Here is a 21,727-nt window from a genome sequence, read left to right as displayed (position 1 = left end):
TCTTTCCTCAAATAGTCTCTGTCTGTACCGATCATCACCGTCTGCACAGCTTCACAGCCACGCTGTTAAATATGAATCAATCCTGAGCTCGTAACAGGCTTCATCCTACATAAAATAGTCCAAATCAGGATGAATTCATCAATGACAATGATCCAAGATATTAAGACAGGGATGTCAAACGTAAGGCCTGTGGACCAAAACCGGACTGCAAGAAGCTCCAATCGAGCAGAACAACCAAGCAAATTGTTATAATTTCTAAGAAAATATTGAATTTTTAAAAAAAAATTGTCTTCAGAGCAGTGGACAAAACAAAACGCAGACTCAAGCTGATATATTGGCGATGCTGCTATGAAAGCTAGCAAGCTAGCATCAGCCTAAACGTTTTTTTGAAATATCACTGTATTTTGCACCAGAAGGTTTCATCAGAAATGGTTTTATGTTGAGATTGGGGTCATTTTCTGTGGTAATTTAGATTTTTTTTATTTAGGTCTGTCTGTCTGTCCATCCGTCCATCCATCCATCCATCCATCCATCCATCCATCCATCCATCCATCCATCCATCCATCCATCCATCCATCCATCTCTGTCGCTCTGGCTGTCTCTACTATAGATTATTAAAATCACAGTGTGGGGAAGCCAAAGACCAAAGTTTTCAAGTGAAAACAGGAAACTGTCTTTGTGTTTCGGGTGTCCTTTACATGACCACGGTGAGCCCAGCCCACAGATTCTCACCAGTCGGCTCACATCTGAGCTGCAGAGGCAATTTGGTCACTGAGACATTGCGTCCATGATGGACTGTAACACGGGCCACTGACTGATCCAAAGTTGCTTCACCTGCACTTTCTAAGGATTCATATATTCGTTATGTGTTTGACTTTACTTTGAATCCTCCTTCTACAAGGTCATCAAGCGTTCTTGTTGTGATATGTGCTATTGAGTGTGTTTCTTCTTGCCTGGGACTTAAAAGAGAATTTGGAAGTGGTGATATGCTATCACTCAATAACACAGTGACTTATCCTTTTCCATCTGTCTTTTCATGTCTCTCTTTCCATCTCTACTTTGCTGTCTTCTGTAGTATTTTTATTAATTTTTTTTGTCTCTTCCTAAAAAGAGCAACAGAAGAAGCCAGTTTGCTCAAAGTCAGTTTGCTGTTTTTTGTTGTTTTTTCGGAGTTGGAGAGGTTTTGTTGCACAGCAGTTGTTCACATTAATACCATTGTCTCTACTTTTTTTTCCTATCCCGTCTTTCCCTTTTGATAAAAATGTACTTCTTCTTATTCTATTTCTTCCTCCTTCTGCAATCCTTTGTTCTGACCTTTTCGGCCTCTGCTGCATCAGCTCTTTCTCCGTTCTTTACTTCTTATTCAGCAACACTTTCTTCCACTCTTTCTCCCTGACTTACCTAACTTATTCGCTCCATTTTTTTTTTTTTCTTGCTTTATCTTTGTCTTTGCAGTCACTTTATAATTAATGGCATTCCCGACTTTTTAATGCAGCATTTTGAATATTTCGTAAATGCAAACAAACTACTGTTAACATTTTGTTGCGGAAGCTTATTACCTCAAATAGTGTCTAGAATCCTTTGAGCTGCGTCTTGCACCTGTATGCCAAAGGCCAACAAAAGACAAGATAGTCATTTACTAGTGTCAATCAGGCTTCTGCAGGGAATTCTTTAACAAAACCCAGGATAAGTTAACTTCCATTTTCAACCAGAGTAGATACACACCAGATACCATGGGGGCCAAAACGACTTCTGTGTTTACTGGGTACTGTTCTCTGCGTGCATAGGTCGGTGGTTTCATTACATAAAAACAGCACCCACTAGTGGCTCAACATCACAGTGACATAATTTTCAGCATTTCTTCCATTCCCATGTATTCAGACATCTTTTTCGAAACATCACTGTCTAAAAGAAAACCTTTCTGAATTAAAAACGCAAAAAGAAACCCCAATGCATTTTCACTTAAAACGTTGTATAAACAAGACCTTAGTTAGGTTTCTGCATTTTTAAAGATATGATAGTTTGCAGCCAGTTTTAATCAGGTTCCACAGAGGCCAACAGTAGAAAAAAAAAAAAAGAAAAAGGCATGTGATCATTTCTGTCAGGCTTCTGCAAAGGCCGACAATAGTGGACCCCATTTTCCATCACGTTCTCCAATTCTTGCCATTCGACAAGGTGGTTATCTACGCGTTTAAATCAAGCTCCTGCAAAAGGTCAACAAAGAACAAGATGGTTCTTTTCAAGTTTTAGTTTCAGGTTTCTGCAAATGATAATTAAAGATATGACAGCCGCCATCTTCCATCAGGTTCCACAAAGACCAGCGAGTTATAGTTAACTTCCAATTTCAGTCAGGCTTTAAAAAAAATGTTGGCAAAAGGCAACTTTCCTTTGAAACATCTCTAAATAATTTCCCAAATGTCTTTCAGTTGTTGTGGATTTGCTCTCAAGTCATTGCGCAATGAAAACAATGCAGAATGAAAAAACACACACGCAAGCAGAAAACAATACGTTATAAACATGAACAATGGCGGATAGGCAGGCATTCGACCAAGTTGTATTGCTTTTATAGGCGACTATCAACTATAAAACTACATCCTAGATTAATGATGCTGTGCTGGATAACGTCCCAGTAGCGTTGATCAAGGTTTTACAATCTCGTTGTCATAGTTTAGGATGTGTCTCATCCTCATTACCGAAAAGGACCTGATAACATTCCCTTCAAATCTTGCGTCAACGAGAAATAATCAATGTTTGTGTTTGATAAAAAGTTTGGACATTAGCACTGAATCACCACAGGTTCAGCAAGCCTGAAACTGAATAACACTCAAGATATATTTCAATGAGTCTTGCCTCTTTCATTTTTTTAAATATAGATTGAATTACCTCGAAAAACATCACTAACCCTGAACTCAACAAGATATTTGATGGAAACTGCTCCACAGGCTCAATGAGACATCAACACTGTAGAATTTTCTCCGGTCCAATGTTTTGATTTCTGACTAGACTCCTAAGTTTCTGTTGAGACTACGCTTTTCTGCCTTACCTCTCCCCCACCTGCATTGCCGACTTTACCTTTATATGTATTGTTTATGCCTTTTTGCTTCAAGAACCCTTTTCCTCCCATATACAGTCTTTACTCTTCTTTCTAAACTGCATTATAGTTTTATTGATCGATACAGTTTGTTTTTTTACTCATACATAAGTAATACTGTATTTTCTGTGTGCAAGTTTTTACCAGTTAGAGTCAGACTCTATTTCGTTGTTTAGTCTTTGGTCTCTCTTTCAAGATGTTTGTGACGCAACTCATTGTCTGTTTCCATTTGGAACGCAAAGGAAACCATATGCGATGTGACAAATCTGTGAAAGAAAGCTAAGAGGGAGTCCAGAAGTGCGACACACTAGATGATCTACGCTGAACAGGAAGCTTGAATCCACATTCAGTCAAGTTGTGTGTCGATTTGGTCCACAACCCAAATGAACCAATCCTATGATGTGGATTTATGAAAGTGCAATTTGTACATCATCTTTGAGAGTAACTGGAGAAGTTTGTGGTTCATGGAGCAAATGACAGACACCCTTTACTGTCTGCCCTTCCCCACAATTGACTGATGTTTATAGAAGGTAAATTGATTTAACTTTATTTAGCACTTTTCCTCTGCTTGAGCAAGCGCCAAAGCATTTTACGCTCCTAATCACGTTCACCCATTCCCACATGGATTCCCACTCCAATGAATACGGCTTCCATGGAAAGGGATACAAACCATCCATTGGGAGCCGTTTGGGATTCAGTGTCTTGCTCAAGGATAGTGTGACATGTGGACAGGGGTAGAAGGAGAATCAAGCCTGCAACCTTCCAATTGAGAAACAACTATTTACACGTACCCGGGTATTTGAAAAAAAAAAAAGTGATATTTCTCTGCGTTTGCGCCCCAATTTTAAACATAAACGCAGCTACGACTCACCACAAACGATGATTCTTGAAAACGGCAGTCCCTCACAGCGCCAATCATATCCAGCTGTGTCTATATACTTTGAATAGCTGTTATTCCAAAATATATCCAACTTCTCATGATTACATTGACAGGGTGTCTTATATATATATATTGTATATATATAAGTGTGATGAGTTTTCTTCAGTAACCTGATGATTTAACTGACTTCCAGGTGACTGCAGTTGATCCTCTTCCTCCCAAAGCTCAAGAGGTGAGCGCTCCAGGGATTGTTTTGTCCAGCGCATCACACCGAAGTCTGATGAAATTGTGATCAGAACAATTTCAAGCAGGTTTCAGTTGAAACCTCCACCTTTCATTAAGTCCCTTAAAAGTGTTCCTGGACAGTGTTTATTGTGGTGCAGTATTATCCTGGTCAAAGATGCTGCTCTTGTATAGCTATAGCAGCTGTCAAATTGAAGTAAGCTTGAATACCGATTTCCTATCATGATTTGCTGTTAATTTTTTTTTCCTCACAGTGTTTTGTCCTTATTTGTTGATGCTCCTGGTGGTGACAGAGAGCGATGGTCCTTTCTGTTTGAACCAGGCTATAATGCTTGTACTTTATGTGGAAGATCTTCTGTGGTATCAGACACCATTTTTTTCCTTAACACGTCACCCCGAGGTGACCCAGACCTTGTTACTCACCACCGTTCTAGTCTTTCATACCACAAACACTAGGAATGCATCGATGTCAGGTGTGTCAGGTATCTGCTGGAGATATTGGTACTCTTTAAAGCTCCCCGACGCGACCTGGCGAGTTTTACGCGACGTCATCCATCACAAAAGACCAAGATTCTGTAACCCTGTTGTCCGAACTTTCAAATCTTTGCACAGTTGTTTCTTCTGTCTGCCTCAAAGTACCTTCAAGAACTAGCCGTTCGCTCGCTGCCCGATATATCTCACCAGCTGACAGGTGCCACTGTTACAAGATAATCAGTATAATTCACGTCACCTGTCAGTGGTTTGAATGTCATAGCTGATGAGGGTTAAGCAAAATGGCTCTTTTGTAGGTAGTTATTCAAGATCTGATTTTAATTCATCCTTTGACATGGCGCAGAAGCAGACAATTAGTACATCTCTACTTTTCACTTGCTATTTAATAGTCCTGCAAGCCTTTGAAACTGGATGCAAGATTAGTCAACCGTCCCATGTTGGCTCCTGGAGCTAAAAATATCCCCTCATTGGCAGAACTCTAAATCCAGCCAGGCTAATTAGGGCTGTAACATTTTGTGTGCAGGGAATTTGTCACGTTTTGGTTCCTTAGCAGGGCGGCAAAATCAGCATTTATTGATGGCGATCTGCAGAACTGACAGGAGCGTGGGCGCAGCTCTGTTGGTCTTTGCAAGTTGGAATCCTCACATTGTGCGTGACATAACTACCACCTACTAACCTACTGTAATAATGATCCAAGCTCATGGTTCAGTCTCACAACCGGCTGTGAAAGAGTTCCCATTGTTCATTGTTTACATGCGAACTCATATAACCAGACGATTGTTGTTTGTTGTGGCCTTCAGGTTGTGGATCCTGTGTTGTATTTGTAAGTTGTGTCGACTTCTGGGGAATCTACATCCACTTGTCTTTTCTCTGTTTTGTATCCTTGCATTCTCTCCTCTGTCTAATTACCTTCTTGAGCTTCATTAAATACACATAAGGCACTGGGATTGATATTTTCTTGAGGGATGATTTATTTGTTTACACTTTTCAACAAAAGAACTGACTATAAACACGTTTCTCAGCTCTGAGAGAAGAGAATGTAAAAATTCACAGACTGAAATGGAGACAAATAGTCGGAAAAGCGTCAAAACTCTGCTTCATTTTGGACTCATCTTCCAATCTCTCCGCTCTTATCATACGGTGTAAAGCCACATTGTCTGTGGCTGGATTCTCCTGTCTGTGTTCCTTCACTTGATCTTGGCTACTTAGCGCATGAGCAATGAGGATCGGTTTCTCAGCTCGACAGCCTGATTGATCGCCCTGCTAAACGCCCCGGGCTATTAATCAACACCTCGGCTTGTTCAGCCCGTTAATCACGTCTGCCAACAACGACAACAAGACAATCAAAGAAACATGGGTAGGCCTTAAAATATATGCTCCTTTAATTGCCACAGCAGTTTATAAAAGACTTAGCGAAGGTCAATTTGAAGCCTCCATTTACACAAATATTTATAAGGCATGAGTTAGCTAATGGGCAATCACATCTATTTTTACAACTTTTTATTTCTTTTTTTTGTGATTCCTTGCATTCATTGTGGAGATTTCTATGAACCTCTTTCACACAGCTGTATCCCAAAGTTTGGACTCTCATGTACCAACCCAATATTTCAGTGATTTAGTAAGTGAGCAGGAATAAATTCAATTCAATCTGCTGAATAGAGATCTTGTGACTTTTGACGGTTTTGTTCAACAAACAGAGGCTGTCATGACTAACATGGTGGGGTGTCTTTTGAAAAATGCCACTAAATGATGGGTACAGTTTAGTAATAAATAAAGTCCAGTTTGATGTTCTATGGCTCGTTAAGGTGCTTCTGACAGTTGACAAAGGTCGGCATGGCCTCACCTTGAGTCAAGCAGATGTTTGCAGGTGATACAAGGTGTATAGTAGCTGACCTTTCATGTGTCTGCATTAACGAGGCTGTACCTGATGCCCACCAGGCTGGGCTTTCATCACTGATGCCTCCTGGGTTGATTTAGCAACTTCTACAAAGAGATGGACTGAAAGTCTGAATGTTGGCACTGGAGATTCTGGGATACCCAGTGAACAAGCTCCTCAATGGATTGCAGTGCATTGTGTTTGGCTGGCTTACAGGAGCTTTTGAAAAGTTTTGCAGTGCCCTGACCAACTGTCTTATTTCATAAAAAAGTTACTCCGTTTTTTTTTGTTTCACTGAATAAGCCCCAGGAGACAGTGAATGTACCTTACAGTACCAAGCATCTGCGCAGTTTTAAGTCATTGACAAACCTGACACTCATAGTCGATATCAAGTGCACATTTTGTGGAGATGATTGCAAAGTCAAATTATTTAACCACGATGCAGTTTGCAATATCCGCAATACAACATTGCTCAGTTATGTTATATCTATTTATTAATGTTCTATTCTTTGTACTTTGTCCAAAACCCTCTGAGTCCAACTCTACTGAGCAGTTTTTATGTAACGGCCCACCGTCAGCGTTGGACGGTTTGTTCCCTGCCTCTGTTTATATCCATTCCTTTCATCTGTCATTACCAAGGGAGGGGAGAAAAGCACCTACTTGGGGGTTAAAATTAACTCTTTGAAAATCCAGCGTCACCTCTCCCGTCTTGATCTAAATCACAAATGTGTCCCTCTTATGATCTGCATGAGAAAAGCAGGCGCTGGGACAATGTGGAGACGACCTGCTCCAGGAGGCCTGAGGGCCTGATGAAAGAGCCGCCACCTTTGATGTTATGACAAGAAGTGATGAGCCCTTCACACACCACTCCTGTTGATGCAATGCATTCACTGTGACTGCCTGTTTTTTTATGGAGCGATTGTACCCACATGCATAAAGTACACTCATGCCTCTTTCATTTTGGCGTTATAAAACATTTGGCAGCGTAGGATTAAGTTTCACGTTGCACGATTCATAGTATAGGCTGTATTAGCATATAGTTAAAAAAAAAAATTACAATTTGTCCGATGTTCAATTTGTGTAAACCGATTACACCACTTGCAAAATTTGGTGCACGAAAGTCATTCATCCAGCATCAAAATATAATGCCACATTTTGAGGAACTTAACAAAACAGAGCTTACTATGTTTATTCAATAAAAACAAGGAACAACAGTTTAATCTTTTGTTAGTGGTTTAGTTTATTTATTTATTTTTTTCATTGAAGAAGTTTGAAAGACAAAGGTGGTGTCGAGCAGTCCTGTTAGGTCCTGTTTACGCAACAAGTGTAAAGAGGAAACACAAAAACGCATCCTTTTTGCGTTTTCAGAAAATCTGTGCGTTCACCCGGCAAGGATTTGAAATCGATGTCTGTTTCCACGGACAGCAGAACATTGGCTGTGAGTCTTGTCGCTCTGGCATTGTTGTTGTTGTCCATCTACTCACGTACGTGCAGAAGAACCATTCACCACGTGCTGCTGAACAAGAATTAATACATTTTCGCTAATTATGAGCTACCAATACTTTAGATTTTATTCCCATCTTTGATAGATGTGGACGTTATCATTATACGAGTTAAAGATCAAACAAACGAGCATCATGTGCATTAGAGTGTTAATGGGACAGTGATCATTTGTTTAGGTTCTTTTCATTGAGCACCTTATTTTGTTTACCAGGTTTATGGTTTTTACGTTTTTATCTCTGTTCCAATTTTGTTTGTGGTTTTTATGAAAGTGCCAACAATTTCACTTTGATTACAAGGTCATATTTTCATTTTAAATGTTTTACTATTTGCAACGACAGTGCCTCCATATGTAAATATATATTTTTATCTCTGTAAAGTAATATTTATTTGCAATGATACAGGGTGAGATAGTTACAGACGCACATTTTTACAGTGACTTCTTCTGTCTTTGTCCACAGCACCCGCCAGTGTCACTTGCTGCTCGACATCTTCAACCCGACGGAGCACGAGCTCACCGTCTGCGCCAAGAACAACCAGGACCTGGTGCTTCACGCCAGCGAGTGCCAGAGGTGAGTGGAAACTTTGTTTTCTAACCGAGCGGAACTTCAAACTGGAAACGTTTTCAGATATGACTTTCAGTCTCCTCTCCTCTGTTCCTACAAACCAGCCTTCCTACCTTTTTCCTTCATATGTCATTTTTCTTGATCTGATTCACTCGTCTTACTTTCATAGACGATAGAAGGGACAACGCGTGGATCTGTGTAGGAGAAACAGCTGATTAAATTCCGCTTCCCACTAGGTTTGTGTAATAGCTTGTTTAAGAGTATCACCGATGCTTATATTCATTTAGAGAGAGATCAATGTATAAATATTTAATGAAACTGGACCGACTCCAGTTTACCTTCTTTATAAACCTGCTGCATTACTGCCACATCAACTGCATTTAAAAACAGCATTCACTGTGGAACCTACATACACGTTTTCTGTTGTAAACCGAGCCCAAGTGAAATACAAAGTGTTGTGTGACGCTTTGAAAGACTTCAAAAACAACATTGTTTTATGGATTGAAGGAAGTGCACTTCTGTCTGGCGATTCGATGGATGAGTCTTAGCGGTAACAGAGGATCCTTGGCAAGTGCAGCGTTTGGTGGGGAGACTTTAAGTTGTTGGGTTGCAACCGTTTGGGGAAGCCCTCTTTCTTGTTCCAACATGAATGTGCACAAAGATCCATAAAGACATGAATTGGTCAGTTTGGCGTTTAGGAACTTGACCTCAACCTGATGGAATGAGATGATTTATAGATGGGACTGTGTGTCAGACCTTCTCATCCAACTCGATGGTCAAAGACCCCTCAATGTTTTTTTAGCAATATAGTGTATCCTAAAAGTGAACTTTATTTTCTCTTGATTACATTTTTATCACGGCAAACGTGTGCATGGATGGAGAATCATATTTATGTATTTGCTAGGTGGCAGTGTTGGACAGTTCTCCACCACAGAGGTATTCAGAGGTTTTAGTGATGATGACAGTCGAAGTGATCTCTTTCCTCTGCCAGGATCAACCAGATCGATGTCATGATGGACTCACCTGCATGTACATCATAACCACAGTCTTTCCTGGATTCAGTCGAATACCTCGGCCATCTCTCGCTCTTTTACTCGGCTTGTCTTCTGACGGGAAAGTGGCACATTATGATTCCTGTCAGCGACGCCTCTCCTGTGCTTCCTCCGTCCTGAGTGGAGGTACGCCGCTGGTGACTCCTCGCACCACAGGGGTGGGTCGGTATTATTTGAGGAGAATTAAGGGGTGGAAAGGGATCTGTTCAGATGGAGCCAAACAGCTCATCACTCAGCGCTTTCTAAATAATCTCCCCTCTGCAGAAACGAGTGGCGAAGATGAACAAGCGTGCCAGAAAGATAACGTTCAAGGTGCTCAGTGAAAACTTACATCCGGATCGAATCTTCTATTTAACTGAGCGCAGAAGATTAATTCTTGCTGGATTAAAAAAAAAAAAATGCTGATTAATTTCTTTTGATTATTATTATTATTATTCGGTTTTTCCTGGAGGGGTAAATGGCACTGTCTGGAGGTTGTCGTAATCATGACAGGAACAAAGGAGAAAATATCATGACATTTAAAAAGAAAAGAATCATGGCGATCTTAAGGATTCGAGGAATTACAAACCCATTTGCCTAAACGACCATCATTTACTGAACTAGAAATTGATAAAAATGTATTTACGATTTCCATAAAAAGACTGGGACTTGGAGAAAAAAGTGATACAGGGCAACAACTCTTCATAAAAATCACAATTAAAAGCTGCTTTTTATCAAGAGATTATTGTTATTGAGCAACATTAAAGTTAACTAATGTCTCGGCCCTCAATAGCAGTGCTGATTTTTCATGTGGCCCTTTACAAAAAATGAATTGCCCAACCCTGGTCAAGACGGTCAATTTCATGTACAACTGTAAGATTCTTCTGACATCTCAAATGTTGAAACCATTTTTTTTATTTTACTCCCAGCCAGATGTGGAGTTATTGTTTTGTGTCGAGATACTTTTTTTTTTTCCCCTCAAACTTGTGTCGTCATTGGGATTCAAGTCTTTTTGCATTTCAACAGCAACATGTGACAAATCAGCATGAAATAGAAAATCCTTGACAATAGCAGTTTGATTTTAGCGGCCTGGACCCTCTTCTTCTACTCACTGCTTTTGGCTCCAATTCTTTGCTTCCCCTGAATGGAGTTCAAATGTTTGCCGACTTGCTTCATCTCTACAACAAATGTTTGTGAGAAATGATCCACAGGATGTTCGTGTTTGGCAGAGAGAGACAGCGATGCGGGCAGTTTTTGTTTTTCATTGATGCCTCCGGCATTGTAAAGCTGATTGCTCGGGTGGCTTGTTGCTGGTTGACTGTTTTTCAGCCAGGCCGGCATAAAAAGCTCAGAAAATTGGATCCTTTCCTCTTTCAAGACCCTTATTACTCATAAATACATTTTAGTTGATGAAATGTATTTGATATCTCACATTTAGGCTTTGTAGAGTCGAAAGTCAGCCAATATAATCATCTAGATGAGTAGAAGTAACCCACATGGAATGTAGCTTGACTGAAATCAAGAGTGTATTACCCTGGCCCACCAGAGGGGGCACATATTTTCTGTTGCTTCTTCTGTTACTTCCTCTTCTGGGTGAAGTCGGTATCTGAAACTGAACCTTGGATGTTATGCAGCCACATATAACATTTAAGCCTCTTGTTTAGAATTCTGATAGTTTGTTTTTTTATTTTAGTTTTTGTCCCCACCGGAGACGTGTGACTCGGACCACTGCTGGGTTCTGTGGCAAGTTGACCCAAGAGAACAGAATAGAATAGAATGACTTTATTGTCGTGGTAACAGGTATAACGAAATTGTACGGTGCAGTCCTTCTAAAGTGCCGTTACAAATAAAGTATAAAAGAATGCGCTCAATAAAAACAAAGTGACAATCTAAATAAATAAATAAATGAATAGATAGATAAAACATCAACCAGTGTAAAAAAAAAAAAAAAACAGTCTCATAAAAAGGGAAAGTCTCTGCTGTGCCTTCTTGATGATGGCTGTAGTGTTGGCACTCCAGGTCAGGTCATCACGCCAACTGGAGACCCTCTCCACACAGTCCCCGCCAATGAACAGGGGCGGAGTATCCGTTTACCTCCTCCTAAAGTCTACGATGATCTCCGTCGTTTTTCTTGATGTTCAGGATCAGATTGTTCGCCTTGCACCACGCAGACAGCCTCTCCATCTCGTCCCGGTATGCGGACTCAACCCCTCCTGAGATGAGCCCCACCACGGTGGTATCATCAGCGAACTTTATAATGCTGTTGCTGGGGTGTGTCGAGGTGCAGTCATGCGTGTAGAGGGTGTAAAGTAGCGGGCTCAGCACACAGCCCTGGGGGGAGCTGGCAGTGAGACTGGTGGCTGAGGAGACATGCGGGACACTCTCACCCTCTGAGAACAGTCTGTCAAAAAGTATTTGATCCATCGACCGACAGAGTCAGATTCCCCAGATCGTACAGTTTTGACACCAGTTTGTTTGGTAAGATTGTTTTAAAAGCAGAGCTAGAGTCCACAAAGACCAGGCATGCCTAGGTCCCCTAATGCTCAGGGTGGGACAGAGCACTGTAGAGGACTGTTGTTATGGCGTCCTGCGTGGTTAGCCCTGTATGCGAACTGAAGAGGGTCAAAACCAGGTTGTAGGATGGAGGTGATGTGTGTCCGGACCAGTTTCTCAAAACATTTGGTGACAATTGGTGTTAGTGCCACCGGGCGATAGTCATTTAGACTGCTGATGGTATTTTTCTTGGGAAGGGGGACAATAATGGAGGACTTTAAGCAGGAAGGGACGGTGGCCTGACTCAAGGACTGATTGAAAATTTTGGTGAAAACCCCCGGCAACTGAGCTGCACAGCCCTTAAGCACATGCCCAGAGACTCCGTCAGGGCCTGCGGCTTTCCTTGGATTCGGCGTACCTAGTGTACGCCTCACCTGGTGCCCCTCCTCCATGAAGGGACTGCTGCTGTATGCTGGTGGATATAATGAGGCCATTTTTTGTACTGGCACCTCAAAACGAGCAAGGAAGTTATTCAGGTCCTCTGCTAGTGAGACGCCACCATCATCTGCTCACAGGCTGCTGGGTCTGTAGTTTGTGATGTGTTGAACCCCTCGCCCCACCTGCCTGGAGTCGTTGTTCTTAAAGCAGTCCTCGTATGTCCTTGTATGCAGCCTTTGCCACTCTGATTCCCCTCCTCAGGTTGGATCTGGCGGTGTTGTAGAGCTCCCTGTCCCCAGACCCAAAGGCGGTGTTCCTCTCCCCGAGCAGGCACTGCACCTCTTTTGTCATCCACGGCTTCTTATTCGGATAAACCTTGATGTACCTGTCTACAGTGGTGATGTCCGTACAGAACTTTATTTAATCCAGTACTGCTGTGGTATGTTGCTCCGGGTCCTGATGTTCAAACACCTCCCAGTTTGTCATCTCAAAGCAGTCTTGCAGCTGCTGAGACGCACCTTCAGGCCAGGTCCTAATAGTTCTGGATGTGGTGGGAGCGCTTCTCCTGAGGGGGATGTATGCCGGTATTAAGATGTGGTAATGTCCTCGCCCTAAAGCCGTGGTTGTTGTGAGAATAGATCCTGTCCAATGTGTTCTCTCCCCTTGTAGCACATTTGACGTGTTGGTGTAATTGGGGGAGCGCTGTTTTTAAATCAACTTGAATCAAATCCCCTGCTACAATATGAATAGCTTCAGGAGGCATGTTCTGCTGACTGCGAATGGTGTCGGTGTCGTATAACAGTCCGAGGGCTTGGTTAGCATTAGCATCTGGGGGAATGTACACAGCCGTAATGAAGACAGCAGTGAACTCTCGAGGAAAGTAAAAGGGCCTGCATTTCAGTCATGTACTCCAGGTTCGGGGAACAGTGGCTGCTCACAGTCTAAGAGTCAGTGCACCAGCTGCTGTTTATATACATACACAGTCCTCCCCCCTCTGCTCTTACCGGAGTTTGCAGTTCTGTCCCAACGGTGTAGCGTGCAGCCTGCTAGCCTGATAGCTGCGTCTGTAATAGATGAACGGAGCCAGGTTTCCGTGAAGATCAGCACACAGCAGTTCTCCTCTGTGTTGTTAGTGGAAACCTGTAGCCTTAGTTCGTCCATGTTGTTTGCGAGGGATCTGGTATTTGCGGGGGAAAACGCTATGAAGTGGTGGTTTGTGTGGGTTCCTGCGCAGCCTCGCGAGCGCCCCAGCTCTGCTTCCCCGCTTCCTCCTCCTCTTGCTGTGCCGCTTACGAGACGATTGAGAATAAATCTAATGAACCTACTGGTGGTCCAATGTTCCAAACCAATTGACTGCCATTGCATTATATTTGCTAAGGTCCAGTTTATGTGACAAGCTATGAAGTGAAAATGCATCGTTTCAGAAAAGTTCTGGAAAACGATGTCCGACTTCTGACATGGAAATGGCAGAAATTCTAAAAACGATTTAAATTAGCATGCCAGACCACAAGTTTGCACTCCTAGTTTTTAATGAAACCACACAATCGGAGTTGCTATCAACGCCATGAAGTCCCGCTGTGTTAACACCAAAAGTCAAGCACATCACAGCCATTCTATTTTGTCTCGTAGCAAGTAACTCAGCCTGACGAATGAGTGTCTGCCGATAGAAATCACAGCAGCGCTGCCATTTTCACTCGTCTCTTCAAAGAGAGTTTGATCTCCAGGTCCCATGCTGGTTCCCATTTACCACCCACTGTTCTGGCAGTGGGACTTTATTTGCAACTTGTCTACCAGACTGTAAATACCATCAAGAGTTTGCACGGATTCAAGCGAGCCTCTGATCCTTTCGAATGATTTCAGTTAATTTTGAGAACAAGCGAGTTTGAAGATGATGATCTGGAGGAGGAAAGCTCTTGAGCACAACGTAGAATGGAGGTGCAGGTTTGAAGTCTCCATTATCGCGCTAGGGTTCTGCTTCTTTACAGATCAAATAGACAGCTGCCCATTTCGCCCATAACAAAATCAGCCACTGCTTATGTCCATCCATCCATCCATCCATCCATCCATCCATCCATCCATCCATCCATCCATCCATCCATCCATCCATCCATCCATCCATCCATCCATCCATCCATCCATCTTCTCCTGCTTATCCGTTTCCGGGTCACGGGGGTGGCAGTCTGAGCACTGTCACCCAGATCACATTGCACCGATTAAGGACCTTTCCTGCGGGTGATGAAGCCACTGCTTATGTTCTTGTGTCAAATATACTTGATATCTTATGTTTTGTGTCAAATATACTTTGAAATCCAATCCTTCAAATCAATAATGCTGAAAAAAAAATTGTCGTGGACGAGTTGTCCGTTCACCCTGTGTTACTTGCTACTGACAGAGCAGAAATGGTGCTGTATGTGATCGATAATCAATCCAGTCTGATTTTGCTTTGCAGAAGCACATATAACCCAGAGTGTATGTTAATGCCTCGGTTCAGCAGCAGGTGAATGCCAGAGTCATATTGTTTACGTTGTTTGTACATATTGTCATTTTTCCTGGACACCTTGAGGGAGGATTTTGAAATGATCACCTCAAGCCATTAATGATTTTATAATACTGGAAAGAGTCACTTTGACCTTACACATTTTCATTAATGCATTGTCCCTCAAACAATTTGCACAAATTCCCTCAAATTCGCCACTCAAGCTCTCTGATTTGGTTTTGGTGGCCAAAAGTCACGGTCATCATGACCCCAACTTTTAATCTTGGGTCCATTTTTTTCTGAATGCATTATCTCGGGGGGGAAAAAGAGGCTATGACAGGCTATCGTTATATTTGCCACAAATGTTAAAGAGAATCAATGATGAGACACTCAGATTTGGACAAGGTCACTGTGACATCCCATTTATCTTATTTCAGATAATGCTATATTTCTGGAAAGCTTAATGTAATACCTTTTACAGTGTTTCTCGAACACTCCTCTTATTACTGCACAACTACTCGTACAGATTATTCTATTGCTGATATCCGCGAATAGTCGTTAATCCAGGTACGTCACTACAGTGATTGTTTGACTACCAATCCTTCCAAAACACATTTAGCATTGGTTTCTGTGGCTGAACACCTTCTGGATTGACTTCTTGGTCGTTGGGATAAAATAGATTAGATTTGTGTTTTTTTAATTACTGTTTGATAAAACTCTATGTAGCTTCACTGTCACAATATTGTTTTGAAGGAGTTCTTTTCAGTCCATTCTGGTAATGATGACTTGGTAAAGTTCTTCCTCCATCTCTTCGGAACAATGCACATCTCAAGCTGGATAAAGGAGCCTAAACCAAACAAATGTTCCTGGAGTTTCATTATGTGTCATCAGCTCTACGTTCACTGTATTTCCCCTCAGCTTTTTTTTTTTAAATTTTTTTTTTCAGCCCGGACCATCTGTCACTGTTATACAATTATCCAGATTGCTAAGGACTCACTCTCTCCACCTCTCATTGACACAATCACAATGAGTTTTGCATAAAAGCTTCAATGGAGGTCAGAATACGTAATGTGCCAGGCTTGTAATTGATTTCAAATCTGTTGTCTCTGTAGAAACTGATCCACTATGACATGATGCACGCCTAAGGCAGAAAATGTCAAGTCTAGTAACCTCTGCAATTGCATATATAGACTTAACATGTCCCCCCCCCACTTCTTTGACTGGCGTTCCCTGTAGATACTGCTGCTGCATTTCATTCCACAAATCAGCACTCGCATTCCGTCAGGATTTCTCCCGAAGCCCGAGAGATGTACATCTTCATTTTTTGAAGATTAGTGTAGATCCAGTGAGTAGATTCTTCCTCACGCTGCACAATATTTCTGTAGATATCCAAAGCAGGCAACATGCAGTGGATGCATCCTCATTCACCCCCCCCTCCCCTCCCCATCCTCTGTTGATGGTTTCCTTTGACACACACACACCCAGCATCCTCACATCATTCCGAGCCCGAGTGGCCCGGTGCATACAGAGCAGGACGGGGGAGTCATGGGGGGGGGGGGGCATGGACCCCAAGATCTCCGTCTGCCGAACCATATTGCGCTTGTCTCTCCAGCTCATCCTCTCCCGACATCAAGCGGCCATGTCATTTTGTATTTCTTTCCTCTCCTGTGATGAATGAGGTGTCAGGCGCGAGATGTTTTCTGGAGTCTCCATCCAGGACCGCTGGAGCTCAAGTCCTCGATCCGACAGCGGCAAAAATGACTCTGTCAATCATCGGCACTTCCTTCACACAACACAGGATTTTTAATTGTCTCTCCCTTTTGCCTTTTCATGGCGACACAAATCGAAAAACAGGCCTGGATGGAGGAACAACAAGTTTTGGACTCAGTCTCTGTCTTCCTTCCTTTTTATATGGTTTCTCTTTTTTTTTTTTTTTTCAGGGACAGCCGATAAGTGCCACTTATTGAATGCTTATATGGAAAAACAAAGAAGTTATGTGCTGTTTGTGAACATAAGGTTAGTTTGTGGAGAGTGTCCTCTTCCCGGCGGCACAGTGCTCCTTTCATCTTCTCAGATCATTCAGATGTGTCTTTTACAAGGTCTTTATCCCCTTTGCGGTGTCCTTTAATGGCAAATGGGGGGAAAAAACGGCTGGGCACCTCACAATGTGATCAGCTACTTTGATGTTTGGGAGTCTGAACAGATTCCCGGAGGAGCCGGGGCTCCACAGCACTGATCTTCTTTTTGTTCCATGTTGACTTGGAGCGCAGCAGAAGAGACCGAAGCATATGTTCCTGCGTTTTCCTCTCTGTTTGGATCTGGCAAACTTGCTCTTTCAAAGTTTAAATTAACAAGCTTGTCAAGTGATTTTTCACTTTCCGATCAATCCTGAAAACTTGAAATTTTCGGTACGACTTCAGAAATACACTGAGTCTTATTTAGGAGTGTTGTCGATGAAAGGCACTACTTTATATTTATTTCAATGTACTATTTTGATAACAATAGCATTATAGTGACTGTCAGACCATGACATTGGTTACAATGTAAAAGTCGGCCATCTTGGTTTGCTTGTTGTGTCATGATTTCTGCCAAAAAATGCAGTATTTTTAAAAATAAAATCTATGAGTTATAATGATCTGGTTGGGGACCCGCAAGTAACACATACCATTCATTAGTTTTTCTTGTTTGTATCCCTCTGGCCGGCTGCAGCATTGGCCATGTACCCATCATCCATCGGTTGTAGTTAGGTGACATAAACCTTGCTGAAATGTCAAAGAAATACTGCTGTAGTTTTCACGAACAGGCTTTTTGGCAGGCAGCAGCAGCAGCGGGGTTACCATATGTGCAGGGACTTTTACAGTCTGTTAGCATTAGCACTCATTAAACAGCCCACCTGATGACTGAAGCATGTACTGTTCAAAATCCACCAATAGTCTGACAGGACACTGCACAGTTTCCCGTCTCCCTCTGATATTTTAAATAGTCTACTTGGAAGAATAAATCACAGCCTAACCGTTGCCATACTTTATAAGAGTGGTATTTTTCATGCAAAAGTTCAGTACTGTATTAGTTATCTGCGAGGAAAATTATGAGCATTTGAGTTCTAATGATGATACTGTACCATGTAGCATTAATTCATCAGCATGCCTCAGCGTGCAGAGAAAATTTGGTTTTAGCAAAATGACTAATTCACCCCCCACCTGATTACTCCACAGTAACAGCTTCTTTCAGCCACCCAGAGCTCAGAAAAAATGAGGCTCTAATGGTCACTGCTCTGCATAAACAGCATGTAAATGAATGCCGCTCTCCTCACTTACTTTCCATCCTTTAATTTGAGGAGAAAAAAGGAGTGATCCCATGTACCGCCAGACAGCCGTGACCTTTTCTGCGACTCAATCTTTGATCTAATGAGCGAAATACGATGAGACGAAGAAAATTGAAGCTTCCGTTCTTAATATGAGCGGAAAAATAACGAGTGTTGTCCGAGATGTCAGACTGAAAAAGTCATTTCCATAAAGCGAGGTTCTTTAAGTACTGTAATTACGTGGGTTTTGATCGCAAGTCACTCAGACGATTTGCTGGATGTTTCTATTGAACGTGTTGGGTTTGACGTGCGTGTTTGAACAGTAGCTAATTATCAGAATTGGAGAACAGAGGCCCGCAAGGATCTTTTCTCCAGCTTGTCAGCTGTACAAATACAACCAGTGGGAGAACGTCCTCCGTTACCTCCTCATTCTGCGATTCTCTTGAGCTCATCGGATTTCTCTGCACGTTTTATTCTACTATTTAGGGAAGAATATGTTCGCTGGAAGATTTTGGCCTCTGTCGAGAAGTAACAGTGTTTTTCTGAATGCTCTTCAGGATGGTTTTACCTTTTACAATAAAGAGCTGTTTGGCGATGAATGCGGGGAGTTCAGATACACAACAATACTTATAAACAGCCGGTTTCCCATAGTAAAGGTCTGTATTTAATTCAGTTTTATTTATATATAGGTACTTTTACAGAGAAAAACCCAACAATTCCACCAGTGGGGGAGACGGTGGAAAGGATAAACTTTCTTTTAACAGTAAGAAACCTGGATAACCAGACTTAGGCGGAGAATCTCTGCTGTTCAAACCTCGGTTCAGGTCGAGGGTCCGGATCCTCGGTTACCCTTGAGTCTCCATGTTGTTGTGTTCCTGTCACATCGTTCAGTTCATCTTCGGTTCAAAGGGTTAACTAGATGATACCTTGATGCTGAAGTCATTAAAAGGGGACGTGGCCAATTACTATAAACACTATAGCTTAAATTCAACCTTATAAAATAAAGTAGCCCCGCTTTCCAATAACAAGTTCAATGTCACTGACAATACTGAGGGCTTCCAGTGTAGAGAGGATGAGGCTCTGTTAGAGCCCATTTACACTCGCCTTCAAGCTGCACGGGGCTGGATTGGAGTGGAATCAGATGACGGTAAAACACAAGAAGGTGCAGGTACAATAGCCCCCAGGACGCGTTTTGAATGGACTGTGATCGGATCATTCAAACCTCTCCTGCAGGTACTCGGGTGAGCGTTGTATACAATAACCAGGAGTGTGAACACTGCCAATGCCAATCCACAGACAACAATGGAGCTGTGACCCTCTTCAGGCCTCTTCTCCACTGCTTGTGGATACCAGCAGAGTTCCTCCAATGAAATAAAATGGTTTGGCAGTGATTATGTCTGCATAACCTTGAATGTCAATTTTAAAAGACCTTCTATCTGAGTAGAGTATTAATATTCTATTTAGCTGCACAGATCAGCCTATTACTGTCTGCAGAAGACTCATTCAGGATCAGGGATGAAGCAAACGTCCACAAGTTGGAAATGTTTAGCAAACAAAAACTGCAATAATGCACTTTCATTTAAATTGATATCTTTATTGAACGTTAACTCTTTACGACTGAAATTCCGGTCAAGCCGTCTGGGTTCATTTTGGCTTTACAGTTTTTGGAGAATAATTAAGTACTTTTATCTGTAATTCCAACATAATTTCAACATTCAGTATCTGGTAGTTTGTATCTGACAACTGTAATGACTAATATACGTGTACAAGGTAGGAGTTCTGGGTAGGAACAGTATGTATGCTGAGTCCTGTGAGTAACAACACATGGTTAAGATTATATCTAAAGTTTTGCAAATTACATGGCAAAGGTTTGAAAACAATGCCACACACACACACGAACACACACACACACACACACACACACACACACACACACACACACACACACACACACACACACACACACACACACACACACACACACACACACACACACACACACACACACGAACACACACACACGAACACACACACACACACACACACACACACACACACACACACACACACACACACACACACACACACACACACACACACACACACACACACACACACACAGAATAATAAGTTATAAACATTAACAATGGCGAGTACACAAACATTTGCACAGAGTTGAATTGCTGTTCCAGATGACTCCTGACTATAAAACTACCAAGTCCCAGGAGAAAATGAACTGGGAGTCTTGACGCTCCTTAGTTTTCAAAAAGTTAGTTCCCGGCACCATTGTCGCGTAAACAGAACGTTTTTCCGTTTTCACTTTGTGAACACGTTGTTGTGTAGCCTGAGAGAGATCTGATAGCAGAACCTCAACGAGGACTGGGTTCTTCTTGTTTCTCCGATTTTACGTTTGGGTGAGACGTTCACAGGGCTGTGGTTGAAGTCCGAAAAGTGGATTAATTGAAGCAGAAGCTCAGTTTGAAAGCCAATTATATGCAATTATATAGTAATCTTTGACATTTTACATGCTGCAATTGGACTTTCAGGTCTTTATATATATATTTTTTTTTTTTTACTTAAAAATAAATACAGCTTGCTTTGAGTTGCAAAATGTTGGTTCTGTTATGCAAACTTTTAATGAGGGCCCAATTGTCCTGATATTGCTCAAATGTGTGAATTGCGGGGAGAGAAAAAAAAAACCCTCTGTTATTATTGCCACACCAGTATTGTAAAACTAACCTGCCTCACGATGATCTAAACCCAGGTCGTGTTCCTTATCAGTGGGTGAATAATCCAGCGCTTTTTGATTCTGCTTCACATTGAAGGATCAAAAAGCGACTTTGCCATGAGTGCTTCGCCCTGTGCTAACTTTTCTGACACCCCCTGCTTAAAACCCAAAACGTCAGAAGGATCGTGAGGCCCCGCTTTCACCATATTCATACTGAAAGTAAAAGATCTTTTTAAAAGCTTTTGCCCAATATGAGGCTCATGCCCCATTTGCACAGGATTTGTATTACCTAGACACCAATAGTAATTTGTGAATTACTGCGCCACCTCTGTGTTTCTTGCAGTACATTCACACGGGATAAGCGAACTCCAAATTACAGACACTTACAGCCCAGATACGATGTCACATCCGCACACGTCACAACATCCGCTGTTGTCACGTGGCATGTAGTCGTCATGGCAACAGTAAACATGTCAAAGCAGCGATGGAACTTGAGAACAGTAAGCAGCGCTGTTGGGATGACGGGCCGTCAGCGTGTTTTTTGTTAAGCCTGTTAAAAGATACACACCTGGTATAAATGTCTTGCCTCATCCTTCTCAGTATCCCCCA

The 21,727-nt window shown here is 42.0% G+C and overlaps 1 protein-coding gene across 1 annotated transcript in view; it reads left to right on the top strand.

Annotated features, from left to right (window-relative positions):
- Nucleotides 1–21,727, top strand: part of trappc9 (trafficking protein particle complex subunit 9) — a 272,998-nt gene that overhangs the window by 144,315 nt on the left and 106,956 nt on the right. Inside the window, exon 19 of the mRNA XM_080485031.1 lies at nt 8,544–8,654. Coding sequence (XP_080341157.1) covers nt 8,544–8,654 — 111 coding nt within the window. The remainder of the gene's footprint in view (nt 1–8,543; nt 8,655–21,727) is intronic.

This window comes from Lipophrys pholis (assembly GCF_963383615.2).
Source record: "Lipophrys pholis genome assembly, chromosome: 17".
Lineage (NCBI taxonomy): Eukaryota > Metazoa > Chordata > Actinopteri > Blenniiformes > Blenniidae > Lipophrys > Lipophrys pholis.
This window is presented reverse-complemented; position numbering and strand designations above follow the sequence as displayed.